At 41.6% G+C, this 25,263-nt stretch overlaps 1 protein-coding gene across 1 annotated transcript; it reads right to left on the bottom strand.

Moving 5' to 3' along the window:
* Window positions 1–851: 851 nt before the first annotated feature.
* On the bottom strand, window positions 852–24,658 carry LOC119918891 (B-cell receptor CD22-like; the record flags this gene model as incomplete). The annotated part of the gene is made up of 6 exons (XM_038739520.1): window positions 24,520–24,658; window positions 21,672–21,926; window positions 20,358–20,618; window positions 7,181–7,441; window positions 2,237–2,497; window positions 852–1,112 (listed from the first exon to the last, which is right to left on the bottom strand). Coding segments are annotated over exons 1-6 (1,402 nt in total), but the record flags the coding sequence as incomplete, so codon positions are not given.
* Between the last annotated feature and the right edge of the window lie 605 nt (window positions 24,659–25,263).

Genomic DNA, 25,263 nt, shown 5'->3' with positions numbered 1-25,263 from the left:
ATGTTACTCCGTGTTTTGGTTCGTGATCTACACGAACAGGCTGCTTTCACACCTAACTTGTTTAGTTTGGTTGAACAAACTCTGATGCGTTTTCCTGATTAGTACCAGCCTGTCCTCACCAGAAAAGAAAAATAAATAAGAAAAAGAAAAATGTTTTTTCCCTTGGCAACAACATTGTACCTTTCTCAGCCGACAGTGGACAGTGGAATAACAAAAACAAAAGCCGCCCCTGGATAACAAGTAAAATATTAAACTTGCAAGCAGTGTTGGGTGAGCCCTCGCATGTGTAGCGCATCAGGGAATGCCGTGGCCATGCCGCAGATGCAGCAGCTCTGACTACAAGGTTCTGAATTGTCACGTGCCGATGGCACGCCACGAGCAGGACGTTCCATGAAAACTCACCATTTGTACAACTTTCAATCATCAATGGCTTTAGACTTGACAGCGAAACTTTAAAGTCAATCGGACTAATTCTCTAGGAGCAGTTTGTAAAAGTATGGAGCCTGTAAATCGCTAAAAATTACCATAAAATTCTAAATGACTGACTTCCTGTTAGGTTTAGGGCATCGCTCCAAGAGGCTTTATTGTATGTCTGGACATGCTACAGAAATTTCAGACACTTAGGTGAAGAGAGCTGCTCAGTAGGGGCGCCAACGAGTCATTAAAAACGAGCCATAAAAAACGTAATTTTTCGCCTCACACTACTTTAAGGTACAAATGTTAAGTTAGATCTGAAAATATCTGAAATCCTCCTTTAAACACTGTGATATAGAAAATGTTAATGTTTCTCCCAACCTGAGCTGATCTGACACATTGTGTGTCCAAGTGATTTGCTGATGTTTTGTACTTACACTGGACATCTATGGATACAGATGTGGAGTTGATCTGGCCCAACTCATTCTCAGACTTGCAGTGGTAGATCCCGCTGTCCTTAGAGCTGATAGAGGTGAAATGATAAATGTCCTCTGGTCCCTGAATCAGTGTTTGGTTCTCCTTGTACCAGGTGTATTTAGCTGCTGGGTTAGCATCACTGCTGCAGGTCAGAGTCACTGAACTGCCCTCCACTATCTCAGCAGAGGGACTCACTGACACAGAGGGAAGCTTTGGAGCATCTGGGGAACAAAAGAGAGACAACTTATATTTGTTTACAAGCCTGTTTTTAGGCATGGGGTGCCACGAGCTAGGAGGAGCAATACAAGTTATTATTTATTGATTCATTTGATTTATTATTCTGATGTCCCAGTTGTTACTTTGTTATCCGCCTGCTTTAGAAATCCTGCTTCATGAGTAAGGCTGTTGTCTCCTCTACAAAGCTAGCTAGCAGGCTTTAATAACCACTAATAGACCTGTACGTGAAACTTGGTCACAGGTGTCGTCTTCATGGCCCTTTTCTATAAAGACACTTAGTGGCCTCCCACATGAATCACAAAAATTTACCCAAAAACTTCTCATGTTTTGGGAAAAACATAATTTCTTCAGTTTGTTGTTGGAACCTCACATTGTGGCAGGTGCATAGCAATTTACATGCTTTTATTTATAGGGGAGCTGCGTGCAATTTCCATGTGGTTGGCACAGCACCACTGACATTACATCTTTCAAACACAGTGTCAAAGCTTGGTGAGTTATGTGATTGACCTCCTGTGGTTTTCTACACACAACTGGTATGATATTAGACACACACATTTCAAGATTTACTGTGAAATCATTTGAAGAGATGTATAGTGGCCACATCAGGATGAATCCTAAATCACAGCTCTTGAGCAATAATCTAAAGAATATAATATAATCAGAATAAAATAAAAAATATTTTCTCTAAAGAATAACAATATTTTTTCCCATTGTGTCAAGAGGATTATTACAGGGAATTGTTCATTCTTCTGTTTATATGTAATTAGCCATCTGACAGACAGATCTTATTAACACAGACCTGAAACCTAAATTCAACTCAAAAGAGGATGACTGATGATTGGATGTAACTGAGTCTTGCTCCAACTCCACCTGCTGTTTCTGTGTTCCTCCTGCTAATAATATATTCAGCCTCTTCTCCACATTGACAGCGCTGTGTCAGGATTGCTCTAATGCCACCAGTATGCTACATTTGGTGGTGGCAGATTTTATCTTGGGTTTTAAGCTTTTGCCCAGTTTCAGGAAAGAAATCTCAAACACATTTTTATAAAATCCATTGTTGTAAAAATGATAACTAGTAAATATTCATTTTCTAATGTTTTGTGCTTACAGTGGACATCTACAAATAGAGATGTAGAGTTGATCTGTCCATACTGATTCTCAGACTTGCAGTGGTAAATGCCTCTGTCCTCAGAGCTGATGGAGTTGAAATGATAAATGCCTTGTAGTTCTTGCAGTGGTGTTTGGTTCTCCTTGTACCAGGTGTATTTAGCTGCTGGGTTAGCATCACTGCTGCAGGTCAGAGTCACTGAACTGCCCTCCACTATCTCAGCAGAGGGACTCACTGACACAGAGGGAAGCTTTGGAGCATCTGGAGGAGAACATATATAGAAATAGAACAGTTATAACATAAAATAGCTAGTGTAGTGTACAAACAGTGTGGATTTGTGCACTTTATATCAAATAAATTTGGACTACTCCAAATTCTTTCTCTCTCCCTGGGAGAAAGAAAAGGAGGGGGTGAGATATCAACTCAACAGACGGCTGAAGAGACCCCAAAGGAAAAGGTGAAAGGTTCGCTTTCCCTATGCTGTTTCTGGGCAGTCTGATCGTAAAACTGGCCACCTCTGATGCTGCTGCCAGATAATGCGGTGTCTGACTGTTAAAATGACAAAGAAACGCTCACCAGAGATTAGCTTTCTCCTGAACAGCCTATCGGAACTCTTCTTAAGAGAGGGCAGGAAACCCTCAACTGCCCGCCCCCCCCACACGTAACCTACGTCACATCAAAGGATATTCTCCTTTTCACAGCCAGATGCAAATTTGAGGAACTCCAGGACACAGGAGGACAGCCCTGAACGCCTTTGTGTAAACAAAAGAGTACTGTCTCCTCAAAACTCAAGGCATTACCTTGTTTAATTAAATAATCTTTTAGTTACTTGATTAGGTCTCTCCACTCCATTTGAGTAGTTATGTTAGCATGTTGGTGTTATTTGTTGTTGAAAAGAAGTTAATTTTGCAGTGTTTAATTTTCAGCAAGGATCCGTGACCGTTATTCATTCTATGTTGTAATCAATGCTTTGTTCACAACACTTTGTGACACTTCCTTTAGAAATGATGACAAAGAAATGGCATCCTATACCCGATTCATTTTCCAGCTCGAATTTAATAATAAAATAACTAAAATGACTAAATTCCCCAGCTCCTGAGCAGAAGGTTGTTTTAGGGTGAATCAAAGCTATCCTCGTGTAACCGAGCTCCCCCAAGTGGACAAAATGAGTATTACAGGCCATCGTCTGAAATGCCGTTGAATGTATAAATGTCACTCTGTATTTATCTTGTCCATAATCTAATGCCATTCGTGTATCTTGCTTATATTCTCTAAGAACGTGTAGCCAATATATCCAGAAAGCTAGTTAAGTTCCTCTCATCTGTGATTCTGAAAGGCTAACCTTAAGGTCTAACTACTGACAACTGTTTTCCTTTCTATCAAGTGCTTAAAACTAAGAACAGCATACCCATTTGACAATTAAGGTTTGATTGTGGGAAGATATTTGATTACAATACGCGCAAATAGATTTTTGATTAACTTTAAGTAACAAAGGACACCTGAAAGAACAGCCTAATTGCCAGACCGAGGACGGTCAACCCTTGAGGGTTTTCTTCATCCGAGACACGGAAAACCCCGGAGAATTCCCTAGCAGAAAGCCAGGAAGCAGCTAGCGTGAGACCCGCGCAACAGGCCAAGGCAGGCCGCTGACCCACAGTAAGGCAAAACAAGGCATTCTGGGATTCTGTGAGTTGTTAATAGATTATCTTTAATTGTGTATTTTAACCGCATTTTTATATTCACCTTAATTAGTTAATAATTTCACTGTAAGTTGTTGTTCAAAGGAATTGTGTGTGTATTGCCAATCTCCAAGTCCCTGCCACGAGAATTTACCCCTTCGATATGAGACTGACTGACTGATTTAAGATAATTGAGCAATTATTAACTAACTGATCACTAGTAAATAATTGTATAATTATTAGAACACCGCCCAGAGTCTCTGGACCTCTGGGTGGTGTTCTAATAATCTCAAGTGGTGCTCTGCGAAACGAGAGCTTTATGAATGAATATTCTCTGAATATTAAAATTCATAATTTGTATTAATTCTCATAAATTTATTAAAACATAGTAGACATGCAACACTAGCCATTATTTATCTGATCCCTCTGCTCCACTTGATAAGCTGTGCTGCAGGTTCCCAACATGGTAAGAGAGAAAATGTGTAGTGACTATGACACTGAGTCAAAATACTTAACATGTTGACAATGGGCAAGACAGTCATTTACATGGTGAATTAATCCTAATCTATTAAAGATGTGAGCGCAGTAAAAAAAAAAAAGCATGTCTATGTTTCACATGACACATCTAAACCAAAAACACAGCACGTCACAAAAAGACAGAGCGTTGAAAGAATCATTGGTCCCTGCAGTCACCTCTCCTGTCTGTGCAAAATGCTGTTTAAAGTTTAGCTGAAGCTAACGTGAGGTCTCAGTAGTCCCAGTCAGGCTAACTGAGTGGGTATCTTTGTCCTGGTAGTTGTGTGTAGGTTTACTGTCAGTGTCTTGGGAAGAAACCTACAGACTATCAGGACATGTCGGTCCAAGGCCCTGATTGTGACCTCAGCACTTTCAATGTTACTCCGTGTTTTGGTTTGTGATCTACATGAACAGGGTGCTTTCACATCTAACCTGTTTAGTTTGGTTGAAAAAACTCTGATGTGTTTTCCTGATTAGTACCAGCCTGTCCTCACCAGAAAAGAAAAATAAACTGTATATTGTTTGAATCATATGTACATTTTTTGAGACCAATAGTGACCGTATGAAGGTAGCAAAGGAGGAACAGGAGACCAGCATTCAAGTCCCATGTGAAACTAAGTCAATGTTGAGATATTTATAGTTTTATGTTATATGGCATTACTGACATAGGCGGTTTCACCAATGAGCAGAGGTGAGAAATTGACCAGGGCCTCAGCCACCAGGGGGCCTCGCGATTTCTCTCTCCTTTTAACCTCCTGTTGTGATTTCCTCACGTAAGGAGACGGTGCGGATCATGTTATGTAGGTCTATATAGTCGGCGATTACGTAAGCCAGTTGCGTCATTTTTACATAAATAGTGGAGCTGTCCCCGACACCTCGGAGTTTCTCTTATTTACGGCGGTTGCCTGTAAGAAGTCAAAGACGATGTAAGTTGGACTCTATATCAGTACAGAGTCTGTTGTTACGGCGGATTAACCTCTGCTTAAGTCGGTTGTGGTTGGTAGAGGTGTGCTGAATGTTGAGTGTGTATGCCTTTTGTTTTCTGATCTGTGTGTTTGCAGGGCTAGCTAACTTTCTCATGTGCTTGAATGCTCCTAGTTGAAGTGAGCAACCTGCCACACATGGGGTGTCATTTAGACTGGGTTCGTTGGTGAGCATTTGTTAAAATGTTCAGAAGAATAGCTTGCAACAAGAAATGTTAAAAACCAATGAAACTGCTTTGACAAAGGTTTATTTGTAAGAAAACATGCAAAGCAATGTAAATATAGAAGAAACAACATTGCAACCTAAGTAGTTTTGTTGCCTAAAACTAAACAAACTGCGACCGTTTCACAACGTTAATACATGTTTAATGTCATGTGACTTATGTAACGTTAAGGTCTAGTAGGCCTGTTGCTGGACTGTTACTTTCCAATGTTTATATATAAAGTTTTGGGAGGCATTGTCAAATGACCTATTTTGTTATGAGGAAGTGTTGGTTCATTTGGGCTGATGTGAAAGCTGTCAATGGAACTCTGGTGCAGGCCATACAGCTGGACCAGGACCAGGAGCAGTACGCAGCAATGTATACTTTTTCCCTTCTCTGGCCCAAATGAACCAAACTGCAGGTGTGAAAGGACCCTTAGAAGATAATTCAAAACATTTATGTTCGTATACAGCAGCAGCTTGCGTCTTAAAAAGAATTTGTCTAGACAGAAAAAAGGTTAGCTCTGAGCAAAGCCAATGTTTGAATCCATTATTTTTTCAGGTTGTGCCACTCTGCCCTGCTCTTCTTCTTTGCTGGAAGCTGCAATCTGTGGAAATACCAGATTGAAACAGTGTTTTTTCCCTTGGCAACAACATTGTACCTTTCTCAGCCGACAGTGGACTTTGGTGAAATTACAAAAAAAAAGCCACCCCTGGATAACAAGTAAAATAGTAAAGCTGCAAGCAGTGTTGGACGAGCCCTTGCATGTGTAGCGCGTCAGGGAATGCTGTGGCCATGCCGCAGATGCAGCAGCTCTGACTACAAGGTTCTGAAATGTCCCGTGCTTTGGATGCTGCATGAAGGACTCTATGCCCTGTGTGGTGCTAGAGCGTACCCGGTAACTATATGTTATGTCCCAACATTGTGAAAATATAATTTAAATTGCATGATGAGTATCAGATATACTATATAGATATACTATAGATATGCAATTGAAAGAAAACTAATAAGCTTTACAACATGACATCCTCAATGGTGTTAAGGTTTTCTGAGATAGTTTTGAAGTAGCTGTAACCAACCTGCAAGAAGTGCTTCAACTCTTCAACTTTTAATCATCAATGGCTTTAGACTTGACAGCGAAACTTTAAGGTCAATTGGACTAATTCTCTAGGAGGAGTTTGTAACAGTACGGAGCCTGTAAATTGCCAAAAATGACCATAAAATTAAAATTACTGACTTCCTGTTAGGATTAGGGCATCGCTCCAAGAGGCTTTTTGTAGGTCTGGACATGCTTCAGAAATTTCAGACACTTAGGTGTAAAGAGCTGCTCTGTAGGGGGGCGCCAACGAGTCATTTTTCCACGCCCATGAAATACGTCATTTTTCGGCTCACACTACTTTAAGGTACAAATGTTAAGTGAAAATATCTGAAATCATCCTTTAAACACTGTGATATAGAAAATGTTAATGTTTCTCCCAACCTGAGCTCATCTGACGTTTACAGCCTCTATCTGTAATTAAACACATTGTATGTCGAAGTGATTTGCTGATGTTTTGTACTTACACTGAACATCTATGGATACAGATGTGGAGTTGATCCGGCCATACTCATTCTCAGCCTTGCAGTGGTAGATCCCGCTGTCCTTAGAGCTGATAGAGGTGAAATGATAAATGTCCTCTGGTCCCTGAATCAGTGTTTGGTTCTCCTTGTACCAGGTGTATTTAGCTGCTGGGTTAGCATCACTGCTGCAGGTCAGAGTCACTGAACTGCCCTCCACTATCTCAGCAGAGGGACTCACTGACACAGAGGGAAGCTTTGGAGCATCTGGGGACAAAAGAGAGACAACTTATCAATATTTGTTTACAGGCCTGTTTTTAGACATGGGGTGCCACGAGCTAGGAGGAGCAATACAAGTTATTATTTATTGATTCATTTGATTTATTATTCTGATGTCCCAGTTGTTACTTTGTTATCAGCCTGTTTTAGAAATCCTGCTTCATGAGTAAATTAAACTCATATGAGGATGAGAATTCCTGATTATTTGGATGTAACTGAGTCTTGCTCCAACTCCACCTGCTGTTTCTGTGTTCCTCCTGCTAATAATATATTCAGCCTCTTCTCCACATTGACAGCGCTGTGTCAGGATTGCTACACATACAAATCTTTAGAAACTGGCAACTCTATTTTAACGTTTTACTATGAAACATTATCAAAAATCCATCCATGTTCATTTAACTCCAGCTAAGAGCTATTGGCTTTGACATCAGCAATAGAAGTTACAAAGCATCTCCATAACAGCTAAAACATTAAATGTAACAACAACATATTTTAGACTTTAAATATTCCTGAATCACAAAATATTCACGTAATAGGAAATAATTTTAACATGTTATTTCACAATATTAATATTGCTTTTCTAATGCTGGTAGTTTTTTCATCTATAAATAAAGTTCCTGCATCCACATTAAGATTTAGAAGACTTCAAAACATCTGAAATTGTAATTTGTATTGTAATGTCAGTGTGTCTGATTTTTCCTGACACAGTGGACTAAACTCACACACTGAAGGAGAGCAGAAATCCTCATGTCCTTTTACAGCACAGGAGATGATGTCTCCAGGATAAAACTGATCTTTATAAGAAGATGTCTCCACCCTTTCCATTTTCTGTCCATTCTTGAACCAGACGTAGGAAGAACGATCAGGAAGACGACAGCTGCTGTGACAAAGCAGCTCTGCCTCAGTATAATTCTTGTAGACTGTTGATCTGATCACCTGCACCTGGAGATCTAAATCTGTGGAGAAAAAACAGAAATATTTGTTTTTTATGTGGAACTGAATCACACACAGAGACACAGATCAGTTAATCAAAACAATTTTTTCCCATTAGATCAATATTCTGCACGTTCACTTGTCATCAGATAGTTTAAATGTGCTGTTACAGTTTGTGTTCATCAGTACCTGTGACAGTCAGAGTTGTACCAGGTAAACTACTCCTCCATTCAAAGCTTCCTGCTGTGAATTTGAAGTGATACTCAGCTGAGTCGCTCTCTCTCAGGTCAGTGATTCTCAGAGTGGAGCGTCCTCTCTCTCTGTTTCAAGGACCTGAACACGACCTGCATACTGGGAGTCTTCACTAAGGTCCTCAGGCTGTGAGGGATTCTGCCACTGAAGACTACGTTCAGGTCTGAACCAGAATTTAGATCTGATAGTGTCATAACTGTTGTAAGTACAAGAAATGTCCACTGATGAGCCTTTGACAGCACAGATGCTTCTGTCAGTGTAAGTCACTCTGTTGCAGATTTGACCACGAATACCTGAAAGATAAAACAGTTTAAGACCATCTTTAAACCAGATCTGGTGAGGAGTCACGATGAGGGTCTCTTTATTTAAAATACATGTAGTGATTCGGCTCCACCAGATGGTGTTATGTTTAGTGGAAGATTGAGGAGTAAACTCACACACTGAAGGAGAGGGGAAACCCTCCAGTCCTTTCACAGCACAGGAATAACTGTCTGGAGAACCAAAGTAGCCTGAATAAGAAGATGTTTCTTTCTGAATTTTCTGTCCATTCTTGTACCAGATGTAGGAAGGACGATCAGGCAGACGACAGCTGCTGTGACAAAGCAGCTCTGCCTCAGTAGTAATCATGCCAACGTTTGGTCTGCTAACCTGCACCTGGAGATCTGGATTTGTGAAGAAAGAACAGGAACATTATTTTAGACCATAAATACACATGCACAATGCAACATATTTATATAATTATTTAAAATCAGATGAACGTTACCTGTGACAGACAAAGTGACTCCAGGTGAACCAGTAAATCTTCCACCTGGTTGGTTTGTTATGAACATGAACTTGTACTCAGCTGAGTCGCTCTCTCTCAGGTCTGTGATTCTCAGAGTGCAGATGTTGTTAGAACAACTGTACTGCAAACGACCTGCGTACTCTGAGTCTGTTCTCAGATCCACAGGTACATCTCCATTCATCTGAGTAAACCAGAATGTTTCCTCAACTGTAGTATCACGGCCATTTATTCTGGATGGGTGTGTGTAGGTGCAGCTTATTTCCACTGTTGATCCTTTTAAGGCACAGATCTGAGTAGAGGTGTAAGTCACTCCCCAGCCATTCTGAGCCTGTATCACTGTAACACAGAGCACATCAGAAACTACAGTCAGACTCAACAACATCAGGACACAGACTTTCATTTGTAGTGGAGGTGCTTCAGTGTGTGAAGCTACATTTTCCAAAACTACTTTGCATCCAACCAGCAGGAATGTGGGACTTTTACATATAAATGAACATTACATTCAAACCATTTCCAAACAAGTTCACACAATGCTGATTAAGCCTATCACTGCCAAGTAACTCTGTCTGTATTGGCAGTTTACCAGAGTTTTTAAATCCCAATGTCTATGACAACATTACTGCTCTGGTGAATCGATAGTTACGTGTTTTATGCCAACCAGCAATGATCGGTTTGCCAGAACTGAACATAGGAGCGACTGTAGCAACAGCAGCAATTTCGCATGGCAGAGCCTGTATATATATATATACTGTATGTCAGAAGTGTTGAAAGTTCAGCACTGTAGGTTTAAGTCAGTGTGAGAACAATAATCTCAGTGTTCTCAGAATATTTTCCTAACTGTAACTGAATACTAGATTTATTCTGTATCACAAGTTTTTCTTGTAGTTTTACTTCTCTGTTGGGGACTTTGTAAAGTCTGTTTTAATATGTTTTAAATGTTCTAATTACTTCTGGTTTATGCCTTCAATCAATCAATCTAAGTCTTCAAATCATTCACTTTACATGAGAATATAAAACGCAAAGGAACCAGAGATGAACACGTGACAGCAGGACATCATACAGAGGGTGCAGTGAAGGAACAGCGATGTACTGAAACTGTGTATTTACTGAACAGGATAAAAAAGCGGAACATTAAATATTAGAGGGGTGTGATAGGCTACATGAAAAAAGGAGTCTGCTTTGCTCAGTTGCTTTCCTGTCTGTGGTCGGCTGCTGCAGAGTGTGAATGGAAACTGTAGAGAAATGCAGACCACTGAGGTGTGGACAGCTACTGTGGTATGTAGATAACAAAACACTTATTATTGTAACTTAATGAAAGTAATAACAACATTGGCTGATTCCCATGTCTGTTTTAAAGGTGGAATTTTCAGTTATAGCTGTGTTCAGGATACATATAATATATGAGATATATTTTTAGATCAACACAAATATACATAATTCAGTTTGTGAACCTCTCAAACCAACATATCTGAATTTGCAGCATCAGTGAATCTGTGACATATTCAGGAATATCGGAAATACTATAATAGATTTAATTAAACATTCCCCTAATTTATTCCCCTAACTTTATTTTTAGCTTCTTCTATAAAATCAAATGTACAAACTGAGGTCATTCATTTCCAGGCAGCAGCACACCCAGCTTGGTCAGTGTTTGTAGGTGGGGAAGTAGGAAAACGTCTGGCTCGTTAGCAGCTAGCCATTAGCTATGGTCACCAGCTAGTCATTTAGTACTAGGCAGGTAGTGTACAGTGTGTTTTTAGAGCCTTTTCACTGAAATCAGCTGCAGCTGCTGGAAACAAGGCTGGTGAGAGCGAAACAAAACAGGAAACTCTCTGTAGAGGAACTGCAGATTCAGGTGATTATTCTCTGTGGCTTCATTACTACAACCAACATCTTCAACATTATACAGTTATTCAAACCATTGTTAATATAAAAATATTCATTAGTGTGACTTTAAGTTTTATTATCTACCTTTCAACTCCTACGGTGAGTCATTTCCTATTAAATGAAAGACATGACACTGACTCATGTTCTCTGATGGACGTCTTGTAAAAACTTGAAGAGAGAAGTTAGTGTCTGGTGTTGCAGGGGTCGCACCACATTGCATAACATCACATATCAAATCTATTTATTTACTAAGAAACCCACTTCCTCTGATTTTCTGAAGTGTGCTAACACAATATAAATATGTCCAGTACCTTGTACAGAGAGAAGGAAGACAACAAATCCACTCGCTGCTGCTGTTAAACTCATAGCTGCTCCTCACGTCTGTTAAATCAGCAGGTAGATCAGATACATGAAAGTCCTGTATGTCACTTAGTCCCAATGAACATTTCTAATGAAAAAGGGAGGACGCTGTCTTTGAAGACAGTTGTCTCTGTGCTTGGTACTCTTGTGTTAAAACAGATACTGAAGTGTTAAAGGCCGCCCTGACTTTCTTCCTCTTCACATCATTAGTATGCAGGAACAGACTGTACATCTCCAAGTTGAAATAAAGACATGATTCTTACTGTTGTTTTGCAAATGATGCATTTTTTACTTTACACAACAACCCAGGTCTCAGTTTGTACATCCTCAGCTCCTCACCTTGCCTCCCGTCATCATTTCAATCTTTTCATTGCATCTTAGTCCCCCCCACCTTAGAAGCATGGAGAGACACAAGAAAAGTCAAATCTTTTCCCCCACCAGCTTTCTGACAACTCTTACTGGATTGTTCTCATTGCCTCTGTTGATTACTTTAGTTAAGGTTTGGTTTAGGGTGGAGTAAGGGTTAATATTAGCCAATCAGAGACACCGTAGCGGGAGAGTGGGGGCAGGCCTTGACACAGAGCTGGTGGAAGTTGTTGCAAGGAAAACATGCAAGGAGAGAAGAACAGAGGAAATACGTCTTTAGAGAAGCAGCTGATCATCAGCTCTACCAGCTGTAGTAGAGACTTTGTCATACATTGAAGGCCCTACATACCCACACAGGTGTGCAGGATCTTTGAACTACCCCACAAGTTAGAAGAATATGGATGGAAAATATTGTTTCTATTGGATGAAAAAGAACAAAAGTCCATTGCATACACAGAGAATATGTTCCCAATACTCAGTGTTTGTGATGAAAACATGCAGCTCTAAATCAGTTTGCATTGATGCCTGTAGAGTTTGGAGACTGTATTAAGAGATCTCACAGGTCAAACAGAAAAGCTGACGAGTCACCACATGAACAGGAAGTGATTGTTTGTTCTCACAGCAGCAGTGAATGCTGTTGGTTTGTCTCTGAAAGTATTAATAGACTTTTTAGGAACTATCTAAGAATCAAACCTGAATTTTTCACACTGTCCTGTGAGTGGCATTAACTGTGCAATGTTTAAAAACTGGAGTTTCCGTCCAGGTTGTGCTTAAAATACTGACAACTGATTTGACATTTATGGATTTTTTTTCATACATTCATTTTTTTTATTGTTGTTTTAGTTGTTTGAAGAGGAAATACGGTTAACCTTCAGGCCTTGTCCCGACATAAGAAATACATGTTCACAAAAAAGTGGTCACATCCATAAACACTAAACCAGACCATACAATTGCATTTATTATTCTAATGATCTCATACAAAGTATTGTAACTCAGAATGGTTTGGCCTCAAACAGACAGTGTGATAATGACACATCAAAGTCATTGTGAATGTTTTGTGACGTTACAAAGAATAAACAAGTCACTCAACAACCTGGATTGATCTTATGTAAAATCATGTGACAAAAACTTAATACTGAAAACCGACTTAAGAAATGCAGTCGCATCATGTCAACAATTAAGTTTAGCAGGTCACCTCCATTAACATGGCCTAAATTCCCTCACAGACACAAACAGCTTGAGAGATGTTACAGGCAGTTGTTACCTGTCTGGGCATCTGGCTACTGCTACTGATCACCTCAGCACTTTCTGAAGGAGTATAATTATTTATGTTTGTGCTAATAAAAACTATTGGCAATTTAGGAGTCTTTCTTTGAGATGTAGACCTCTAACTGCCTGAATGAAATTTAATTTGTGGGCTTTGCTATAATAAATCCTATTAAGGGAGACTGAAGGAATCAGATGGTGCTCAGCAGACTTTTATCTGCCACATGGAGATTTCCCAATAAAGAACAATGCTGACTCAGAATGAGCATCATTCATCAGTCTGTGCAAAGATACACACAGAGGGCTAATCTGAGGCAGTCTGGGTAAGACAAATAAAGTGAGAAGCCTTCTTTATTGGGAAACTCAGAAACTCAGCCAGGAAACACAAAGTAAACACAAAGTGGGCATGTGGTACTAAAAGGACAGTAACTTTGGGAGATGAGCACTTTGTTTGTCTAACTCAGACGGCTTAAGCCTCATATTCATTTCATATAAACTTGTGAATACATTTTTGCACAGAGGACGGCATATTGTCCCCCTTCTTTATCAGTGGGAGTTTTTTACCAAAGGATATCTTAACGTCCAGTTTGGACAAGTGGAATGATAACAGCAGATACAGACATTTGTCTTGTAGATCTTTAACTAGTTAAACTTTAACATTTGTGCAGAACATTTAGGTCTGAGACAATAGATATGGTCACACACCGATTCTCAGTAATCACTACACACTTCAGCGTTTCAAGCAACAAGGAGACAAACTGGATAAACAACAAACTGCCTTCTTTTTGAGCTCTGTTAGCACCATCATATGTACAGATTGTTAAACCCCAGTTTAGAGAATTTATATCACCCTAAAAACTATTATTATCAAAGTTTATTTATGCCCCAAAATGGTTGAGTGCCTTTCATTTCAGATGTAACAACAAAAAAAAGATGCAATAAACGTTGTTGCTGTTTAATCAGACTGAAACACAAACTCCATGTCAAAGGCTTAAAATGCAAATGAAAAATACAGTTTATATCCATTTACATTTTAAAAAGTGTTACCAAGCAGTCTCTCATCAGGCCAAACAAGGAGTGCAAGAAAGAAAAGGTCTTATCTTGTGTCTTACTCACTATTTTTACATGCAAGATGAAGCAAACATGAGTTTTCAAAGCAGATAAATACATACAGCAATATAGGCAGCCAATAATGAGCGGACATGACCATGCAATAAAAATACAAGTTCAGAAAATTGGCATATGAATACTGACAATAGATGTGACTTATTCTTATAACATCAACCTGCCAGGGACTCCAGATAAAAATGAGTCTGTATGGCTAAATCTGGCTCATTTACATTTGGGCATTGTCCTTATGTTCACTGATGTGCACTGTCCCTTTAAAAAAAATAAAAAATAAACAAACATTATGACCAAATGTGATCATATAATAATCAAAATTGTAAAGTCCTGAAAAAATGGTACACCGAGCTAAAGTAATGCAGTTTAACACAACAGTCCTGTAATAAATTCTTCACGAAGGTTTAAATGTCCAGTTTTGTTTAAACCATCAGAGAAGTGTCTAATATTTAATCTATCTGTCCTTCATTAATATAATCGATGTATAAATGATTATTGCTGCCTTGATTCTGCATTCTTGGCCCAGTCTGTCCTGAGGAAAAATCAAATGGGGCCACCTGCTAGAAAAGGCATAGAAAGTCCATGCATAAATACAGACCACAGATCCATGTTGTCACCACACTCAGTGTCTTCTACTAACTCTGCTGTACAGGGCAGATACATCCTCCACAGCTGCTTGAGGCCTTGTTCTGTGAAGGAATCAATAATTTAAAAGAAGAACATTTAATAAAAACACTAAAAAACATAGAAAATGTGGGATTAAACACTTTCACTTTTTCTTTATTTAAATTATTTAAATTAAACAGCAAAAAAGATTGTTGTTTTTGCAAGGAGCTCTTTCTGACAGGAGAATAAATAAAAGAAGCAAATTATTAACTAAACACATGACGCATTTCTTCAAACAAACACTAATACAATGCTAAAATGCCCATATGTACATTGAGAGTTATTGGTTGCTCTTGTACAAACTGGCCTCAAATAAATCCCTCCCTAAAGTAGTTTCAATGTAAGTGATAGATACACACAGAAATCATATTCTGTGTGTATCTTCCACAGTTAGTCTTTTTTTGTATGGTATTTCCAGCATCACTTACATTGAAACTGCTTTCAGAGGGGATCTCTTGAGGGCCAGTGTTAACATGAGGAACCATTACAGCTAACTTTCAATGTGACTATTGCTTTGAGACTGACTTGACTTGATACCAAAAAATGTGAACACATCCTTTAAGATCCATAGTAAATTGAATCACAGAGAAACTGATCTGCTCACCTAATCCATATGAAGACAGAGAGAAGAAGTATGAAGACCAGAACAACAGCACTGACTGATAGAACAACTGGAAATTTCAATGAACCTGGAAAACAACAATCAAGCACAAACACTGGAAAAGTTAGAGGAATGTTTGGGTCCAATAGTGAAGATAACTGGACACAAATTATGGTTTAAGTTATTTTGGGATCGGTTTTGTCAAAATTAAAAAAATAATCTGAACTAAAGTAAGGTGAGCTTCTGTAACCCAAGGTCAGCTCAAAGATGTGTGAGGACCCCTTGAAATGTAGTATAACCTTACCTGCCACAACAATCAGATGTAAGGTGGAGTCCTCTTCTGTTCTGGGCTTCACAGTAATAATTCCCACTGTGTTCAGCTCTGAAGTCAGTGATGGTGAAGTTCTGTCCTGATGCTTTTGGTGAGTCTTCATTCTCCTTGTACCAGGTGTATTTAGCTGCTGGGTTAGCATCACTGCTGCAGGTCAGAGTCACTGAACTGCCCTCCACTATCTCAGCAGAGGGACTCACTGACACAGAGGGAAGCTTTGGAGCATCTGGGAGAGAATGTGCATAGAAATAAAACAGGTTTTAGGCAAACAAATTTGTTGTTTTGAGTGCCACCTACTGGGAAGGTCACCAAAGAGAAACATTAACACATAAACAGTATATGTCATAATTTATTTGGTTCCTTATCTACTAATGCTCCACTTGATAATCTGCAACATGGTAGGGGAGAAACTGTGTAGTGACCAACTAACATTTAGTGAAAATACAATATTAACATATATAGAACATTTACTACGTCAGGATGGACAAGAGAGGCATTAGCATGGTGAATTTCTCCTCCACTAAAGCTGTAAGCTTTGTAAAAAGGAAAATATCAACAGATAAACTAGAACAGAAAACGTGTCTATATTTCACATGACACATCTCTAAATTAAAAATACAGTATATCATAAAAAACATCGACAAATGATGTCATGATTTGGCTTCGCCTCCTCCCCCTCCCTTGTGTCTTCTCAGTTTTTTCCCTCCCTGCTGTTTCTGTCAGTCTGTCTAGTCCTGTCAGTGTATGTGTGTGTGTGGGCGCACCTGTGGCTCATCTACTATCAACTCCTGCAGTTAAATACTCCAGCTCAGCTCCCACTCTTCGCCAGTTTGTCAGTTTACCTCCGGTGTTACTCCCGTCGCTGCTTGCCTGCCCGTCCATTGAGTTACCTGCCCTTTTCCCTCGCCGCCCGCCCGCCCGCCCGCCAGCCAGTCTGTCCGCCCTGACGGCGTTCCAGAACGCCTTCATCGGATTCCCTCTGAGCCTGGAATTCCCCGCATGCTCCCTAACCCTCTGGCCTCCCCTGAACACTTTAATAAATCTTGCCTGTGTTCTTGTTAACCATCTTGTGTCCGCTTCTGAATCAGCAGACACAATCTATTTGGTGGACACAACGGCAGATGCCCCGAGGAGTCAGTTAGCTCTCGCCAGCCAAGGAATCCTCCTGGGGGAACACGACCAATCCATCCGGACTCTCATGAACGCACAAAAAGGTATTCACGAACAGATTGCTCGCCTTTCCCGATCAAGTAACTGCACTGTTGCAATTAGTCTCCTCTACTCAGCCATCTCCCCTAAGACCTGTTCCTCAACCGAATCCTACGCCCCCGACCCTGAGGCCGTGGTTTCCTGCTTCAGTGTGCCATTGTGTTCACCCAACGGCCGCAGACCTTCGCTTCTGATCCTACTAAGGTACTCTATATCCTGGGCCTGTTAAGAGGGAGAACACTAGCCTGGACAGAAGCAGTAAACGTCAATATTCCGATTACAACCCTGTCTTTGCACCAATTCGAGGCAATGCTCTGAGAGGTTATTGATCATCCTGATCACTGTGGTGACTTCTCTGTAGAGCTCAGAACCCTGTCCGCCGACGCGGGCTGGAATGATGCAGCGCTACTGGGTGCATTCAGGAAGGGATTAAATGAAGAGATTAAGGATGAATTAGCGTCACGAGATGACCCTTCCAGTTTGGGGCAAGGGGTGGTGATCGCGCAAGGGATAAGATGCCTGCCTTTGGTGTGAGAGACCTGGGTTCAATCCCTCACTGTGATCATCCACCAATGTGTCTGCGTGAGCGGTGGCGGAGGGAGCATGCTAACCGGCCCGCCTCTGATCCTCGGCCACGTCGCCCACTCACCTACACAGCCCCCATGATCCCTGCCACTACCTCTGGGCCGCAGCCAACTTCCATTTCCCTACCTGAGCCCATGTAGTTGACACCGGAGGAACACTCTCGAAGACACAATCAGGGTGCCTCTATTGTGGCAGCAAGGGTCACTTTGTTTCCTCATGCCTGGTTCGGCCAACAGGCCCGGCTCTTCAGTAGGCGTGGGCGTACTGAGGGGCCAGCACCTTAGCCCCATTAACAATCCCCCTCGTCTGCTAATCCCTGCAACTTTGTGCACGCCTTTGATTTCTCTGCCACTCCAAGCCCTCACTGACTCCAGTGCAGAGGGAAATTTTATTAATCGGAGTCTGGCCATTCAGTCTAGTTTCCCTCTGGAACCACTTCCTGAGCCCTGTACTGCCCAGGCACTAGATGGCCACATCCAACACAGCCCATATTGTTGAGTCTACGAAACCCCTTAGACTAGTGTTATCTGGAAATCACCATGAAGAAAATCTCATTTAAAGTCATCTCTGCCCCACAGACCCCTATCATTTTAGGGTTTCCCTGGCTCAAACTACGCAATCCTCATATTGACTGGGCCACCGGCAAGACTCTGGGCTGGAGTTCTCACTGCTTATCCTCCTGTCTGCAATCTGCATTACCCCCAGCAGAGGGTGCTACTCCCCCACTAGACTCTGAGTCACCTGACTTCACTAAAGTCCCCTCTGAATATCATGACCTGAGAAGAGTGTTCAGCAAGGATCTAGCGCTGTCTCTCCCACCTCAAAGACCTTATGACTGTGAGATCAAACTGCTCCCTGCAAACTGCAAGAAAAGATAAATCCCTTCGTCCCTGTATTGACTACCGTGGCCTGAACAACATAACTGTTAAAAACAAATATCCTTTGCCAGTGATCAACTCAGCATTCGAACCCCTGCAGCAAGCCACAGTCTTCTCCAAACTGGATCTTCGCGACGCCTACCACCTGGTGCATATTAAGGAGGGGGACGAATGGAAGACTGCTTTCAACATCCCACTCGGCCACTTTGAGTGCCAGGTAATGCCTTTTGGTTTGACTAATGCGCCTGCAGTATTCCAAAACCTGGTGAACGATGTACTTTGTGACTTCCTGAATCGTTTTGTTTTTGTATACTTGGATGATATATTGATGATTTTTTTCAGACATCCCGTTGAGCACGTTTCCCACGTCTGCCAGGTTCTTCAGCGGCTGCTGGAGAACCGGTTTTATGTCAAGGCAGAGAAGTGTGAATTTCACTCCAATTCCATGAGATTTTCGGGCTATATCATTGGGCGAGGACAGATACAGGCAGACCCAGTCAAGATCTATGTAGTGGTAGAGTTGCCGGTTCCGGTTTCCTGTAAACAGCTACAACAATTTTTTGGGATTCGCTAACTTCTACTACAGGTTTATCAGGGATTACAGTAAGGTCGCCGCCCCTTTAACCAAACTAACCTCCACCAAATCACCTTTCTCCTGGCAGCCTGAGGCCCAGGTTACCTTTGTCAGTTTAAAGTCCCTGTTCACGTCTTCTCCCATCCTAGTGCATCCAGATCCCACCAAGCAGTTTATTGTCGAGGTAGACGCATCAGACAGTGGGGTGGGGGCCGTGTTGTCCCAGCGTTGTGCCTTCTTCTCACGTCGACTAACACCCGCGGAGAGGAATTATGATGTGGGGAATCGAGAATTGGGCTTTGTTTTTTGGTCGCTTCAACATGTCTCTAACCTACAGGCCAGGCTCTAGGAACACTAAACCTGACGCCTTCTCCAGGATGTACCACTCACCCACGGATGCTCCCAGCCCAGACACCATCCTCCCTCCCAGCTGCGTGTTGGCAGCCATTTCCTGGGAGGTTCAGTCAGTCATTAGGGAGGCTCAGAGGGCCCACCCAGATCCAGGTAACGGTCCTGCCAACCCTTTATTTGTGCCTGATCCTGTCCATTCACTGGTCCTGCAGTGGGTCCACAGCTCACGCTTTTCCTGCCACCCTGGGTATCGGAGGACCTTATCCCTGCTCAAGAGAAGTTTCTGATGGCCAACTATGGAGGCAGACACACGGGAGTTTGTGTCAGCCTGCACAGTCTGCGCCCGGGGGAAGTCGTCCACATCGCCCCCCCCCCCCTTTTGAGCTCCGTCCACTATCTGTACCTGGTCGTCCATGGTCTCACCGGCCTACCTCCGTCCCAAGGTAATGACACCATACTCACCATAGTTGACCGCTTTTCCAAGTCTGTCCACTTTGTTGCTCTACCCAAGTTGCCCACAGCACGTGAGACCACTGACCTCCTCGTCCAGCATGTGATCCACCTTCATGGAATTCCCAAAGACATAGTGTCGGACAGAGGCCCACAGTTTGTTTCTAAGTAATGATCCCATAAACCCCTTGTGATGCTACTTTAGTTTCTACAAACCTAACCCGATCAGACCTTCTCATCCACTATCTATAATTCAACACATTGTGATTTGCTGATGTTTTGTACTTACACTGGACATCTATGGATACAGATGTGGAGTTGATCTGGCCATACTCATTCTCAGACTTGCAGTAGTATATACCGCTGTCCTCTAAGCTGATAGAGGTGAAATGATAAATGTCTTCTGGTCCCTGAATCAGTGTTTGGTTCTCCTTGTACCAGGTGTATTTAGCTGCAGGGTTAGCATCACTGCTGCAGGTCAGAGTCACTGAACTGCCCTCCACTATCTCTGCAGAGGGACTCACTGACACAGAGGGAAGCTTTGGAGCATCTGGAGACAAAAGAGAAAACTTATGAATCTTTGTTCACAGGTCTGTTTTAGGCATGGGGTCCCACAACCTCGGAGGAGCAATGTAGTAATAATTCAGTGATTTGATTCATTATTTTGATGTCCCAGTTGTTACTTTGTTATCCGCCTGGTTTAGTAATCCTGCTTCATGAGTAAGGCTGTTGTTGCCTCTACAAAGCTAGCTAGCAGGCTACAACAGTCACTAACAGACTTGTACATGAAACTTGGCCACAGGTTTTCTCTTCACGACCCTTTTCTATGAAGAAACTTGGGGCTTCTTACATGAATAAAAAATAAAAACTGACCTCAAAACTTCTCACATTGTGGGCAAAACATTATTTCTTCAGTTCGTTGCTGGAACCTCACATTTTGGCAAGTACCATTACAATTCACACGGCTTTACTTAGAGGGTAGCTGCATGCAATGTCCATGTGGTTGGTACTGCAGTCTCTATTTATTACTCACTGTTACATTTAGAGCTAAACTGAGGCTTATTGTTTCTCTCTGCTCGCCTGCTTTTCACCGGTCTTGTACCGAGTTGTGCGGGCGCGCGTGCCTCACAACTAACTGTACATGCACGTCGCGGTACTGTTTAAAAGCGATATAATATTCTTTGTGTTCTGTTTAAAATCAGACATTGAGCACCCCAATATCACCAAAATAACACGATCCCTGTTTCATAACGCTGTTGCATGTTTTGACTGTGAGATTGACAGCCGAATCAGGCTCCTCCCATTGAAGCATCGAAAAGCTTCAACTAGGGTCAGCCCTAGTCCATTGCTCTGAATATATGTAATTAGGCATCTGACAGACAGCCAATCGTTACACAGAGATCTGAAACCTAAATTCAACTCAAAAGAGGATGAGAAGTACAGATGAGTAGATGTTTCTGAGACTTGTTCCAACTCCACCTGCTGTTTATGTGTTCCTCCTGCTAATAATGGGTTCAGCCTCTACCCCTACCAAAGATTTAGTAAAATCCTTTTCGTGCAAAAACTGAGCTGTTTGTAGTTTTAAATAAGCTGTTCCACTTACATTTCACATTAATGATGTATTCAGATGTCCTCCTCCCCAGCTGGTTCTCAGCTGCACAGTAATACTCTCCAGAGTCAGAGGACTGGATGGAGCTGAAGACAAGCTGTGGTTCTTCACTGAGCAGAGTTTGGTTCTCCTTGTACCAGGTGTATTTAGCTGCTGGGTTAGCATCAGTGCTGCAGGTCAGAGTCACTGAACTGCCCTCCACTATCTCAGCAGAGGGACTCACTGACACAGAGGGAAGCTTTGGAGCATCTGGAGAAGAGATGAACATGAATTACTTAAATATTAGAATATGTAATCAAGGACGATCCATTAAAACTTCTGTGTTTGTTTATTAGACAGATAGGGAAGGGAAGTCACACATCTGGCTAAAACTAAATTCAAGTATCAGGATGGAAATTTATCTTTGTGCAATTTATGTCCCACCAATAAAATCGACATATTGAGGAAATATTTAGCAATCTCCTCACAGAAATCACCCACTTTCAAGTCCAGGGAAATATAGGGTTTCTATGTGGAGACCTGAATGCAAGAACTGGTACTGAACCGGATATTGTTGACCCACAAGGTAATAATCACGTGTTTGGCCAGACCCCTTAGTAAATCTCCAATTATCACTCACAGAAACAACCTTGATAGTGTGACAAACAGTAGTGGTACAGGGGCTGCTACACCTCTGTCGAGCCTCAAGTCTGTACTTTCTTGACTGTAGGATCAGAGGAGACTCTTTAGGGAGATTTACATACTCTTCTGCTCTTGGGTGTAATGTAGTGGACTATGCAATCACTGACATGGACCCTCCACTTTCAACGCATTTATTGTCAGACAGCAAACAGCACTCTCAGACCACAACCAAATAAATGTGTTTCTGTTTCCATTGCTCCTCTGTAAAAGCTGGGAGCATGTGGGACGACCATGTCAGGTTCTGTGACGTTGATTCCCAGGAACTTGATCTATTCACCGCTCTATTAATAAGAGTAAGACTGAAGGACAGTCAGGAAAGACTAACTGATGGAAGAAAAGAGTGCACTGGGGGTGGAGAGGCTAGTTACCCTTTCCACATGCCCATGCAGAAAAGCCCTCCTTTCATGGACGCCCCAACCAACTACAAGAAAGATACAGAGAAAACAGCCCGGTGGTCCATTGAGAGGCGGGACAAGGTGGATCTCTCTGACAAACTCATGGCCTCCCCTGTCATGAAGCTCTCTGATGGCTTGGTGAAGATAGACCAATGACCAGTTTGCATACTGCCTGAGAAAATAATGTTTCTCATTTACTGATGGATTTGTTTTTCTGGTGCCGAAATTTTTTCGGTGTTGGCGAATTATAAAAAACCCACTTAATATTACCAGTATTTTTTCTTTGTAATACAACTTGACCAGCGGCAGCGATAGCAAGCTTTTTTAATAGCAGGAGAATCCACACAACAGGTGCGTCTCACTCTCTCCTGCAGTGCCGCTGCTTGAGGCGCGTCAAATCTGACATCCAGACTTTTGTCAAACGAGATTAGGCCCATTAAAGTTGAATCTGTCACAGGGCAGCCACAGTCACTCAGACCGTAGACCGTCGGCCTCCCTTCTTGTTTTAACCTGATGGCATGATCTCTGTCATCACGTGCAATTGATTGCATGCATACACACATCAACACAGCGGTCAGTCAGTGCGCGAGTGTGCGTAGAAAAAATGCACAGGAGAACGAGAGAAAGAGAAAAGGCAGAGCTGAGATGGAGAAAAGAGCCCTTAAATGCTGTGAAATTACAGATGGTGTTTAAAGACATTACGTTACGGAAGTTGTGTGTGGCGTTGCTATGACTACAATCTACGTACTATCTCTGGGTACTATCTGTAACGGAAAACGGAGCAGGGCCGAGTAGAGTCGACTCTATCGATTTGCGCTCTGGTAGCATTTTTCGGTGAAGGCAGCATAGATTAGTCAAAAGACGATGCAACTCCGACTCTGTTTGGGCCTGGAAATTCACAATCACAACCTGTAAGTATGCTTTATCGGTTGTGAATTATATTTAAAATAAACACGGCAATGTAACTTCAGACTGTTCAAGTGCGGAGTTGCTGTAAACGTTGGCCAACACAGCTAAAGTTATAGCTATAATGCTAATGTTACACCTGATGTGAAAGCTACTGAGCAAATGTTCAAATTGTTTGGCCAATTTTGATGTAAAATTGAGTTGAAATATGGTGATTTTTGAAGTGCTTTATGGTAAGATTTGGAACAATGATGTTGTGTGGTTGTGGACTTGTGAGTAACTTTTACCATCTGCTAGGTTTCGGTCGCAGTCTGAAGACTTTGATTTGAATCACACTACCTTGTTTCTTACGACCCGCCTTCTCTGCTTCTGATTGGCTAGTAGTCCTTACCTGGGAACTGCGCATGTGCAACTCCCAGCAAAGATTTTGTACAAGTAAGATGCATCACTCTGTAGCTCAAGAGCGGAGCGTACAACACAGGGTGAAAAGAGGAGCTGCAGCAATGTGCAGTATGAGAAAAATAGGGTGTTTTTTGAAAATGAAACCATGTAAACCTGTTCTGGTAAGATTTTGAACCTGAAAATGAGCAGAATACTACGTCTTTAATAGATACATCTTTTCAAAAGAGGAGCTTTACACACAACCTTATCAGAGCGAATGACAATATTAGGATTTCTTACTACTAAGATGTCTGTCGAGTCTGTGAGGAATAAATCTTCAGAAACTTTACTCCATTATAAAGTTTTACAATGAAAAATGAATTATTACGGTATAGAATACTCTAATATGGTTATGTCTGAAATTATAAGAGTATTGTGCATAAGCATGTTTTTTTCCTGACACAGTGGAGTAAACTCACACACTGAAGGAGAGCAGAAATCCTCATGTCCTTTTACAGCACAGGAGATGATGTCTCCAGGATAAAACTGATCTTTATAAGAAGATGTCTCCACCCTTTCCATTTTCTGTCCATTCTTGAACCAGACGTAGGAAGAACGATCAGGTAGAGACAGCTGCTGTGACAAAGCAGCTCTGCCTCAGTATAATTCTTGTAGACTGTTGATCTGATCACCTGCACCTGGAGATCTAAATCTGTGGAGAAAAAACAGAAATATTTGACAAATCTTTTTGTGAAACTGAATCAAACAGACATACACAGAGATTTAAACAACAATAAAAATTGTGACCATCATCCAATCACTTAATCACACAAACATTTTTCCCATTAGGATCACTATTCTGCACATTCACTTGTCATCAGATAGTTTAAATGTGCTGTTACAGTTTGTGTTCATCAGTACCTGTGACAGTCAGAGTTGTACCAGGTAAACTACTCCTCCATTCAAAGGTATATGCTGTGAATTTGAAGTGATACTCAGCTGAGTCGCTCTCTCTCAGGTCAGTGATTCTCAGAGTGGAGCGTCCTCTCTCTGTTTCAAGGACCTGAACACGACCTGCATACTGGGAGTCTTCACTAAGGTCCTCAGGCTGTGAGGGATTCTGCCACTGAAGACTACGTTCAGGTCTGAACCAGAATTTAGATCTGATAGTTTCATAACTGTTGTAAGTACAAGAAATGTCCACTGATGAGCCTTTGAAGGCA

Source organism: Micropterus salmoides, unplaced genomic scaffold (genome assembly GCF_014851395.1).
Source record: "Micropterus salmoides isolate LMB-PRFRI ecotype aquatic unplaced genomic scaffold, ASM1485139v1 Ms_hic_scaffold_2462, whole genome shotgun sequence".
Lineage (NCBI taxonomy): Eukaryota > Metazoa > Chordata > Actinopteri > Centrarchiformes > Centrarchidae > Micropterus > Micropterus salmoides.
This window is presented reverse-complemented; position numbering and strand designations above follow the sequence as displayed.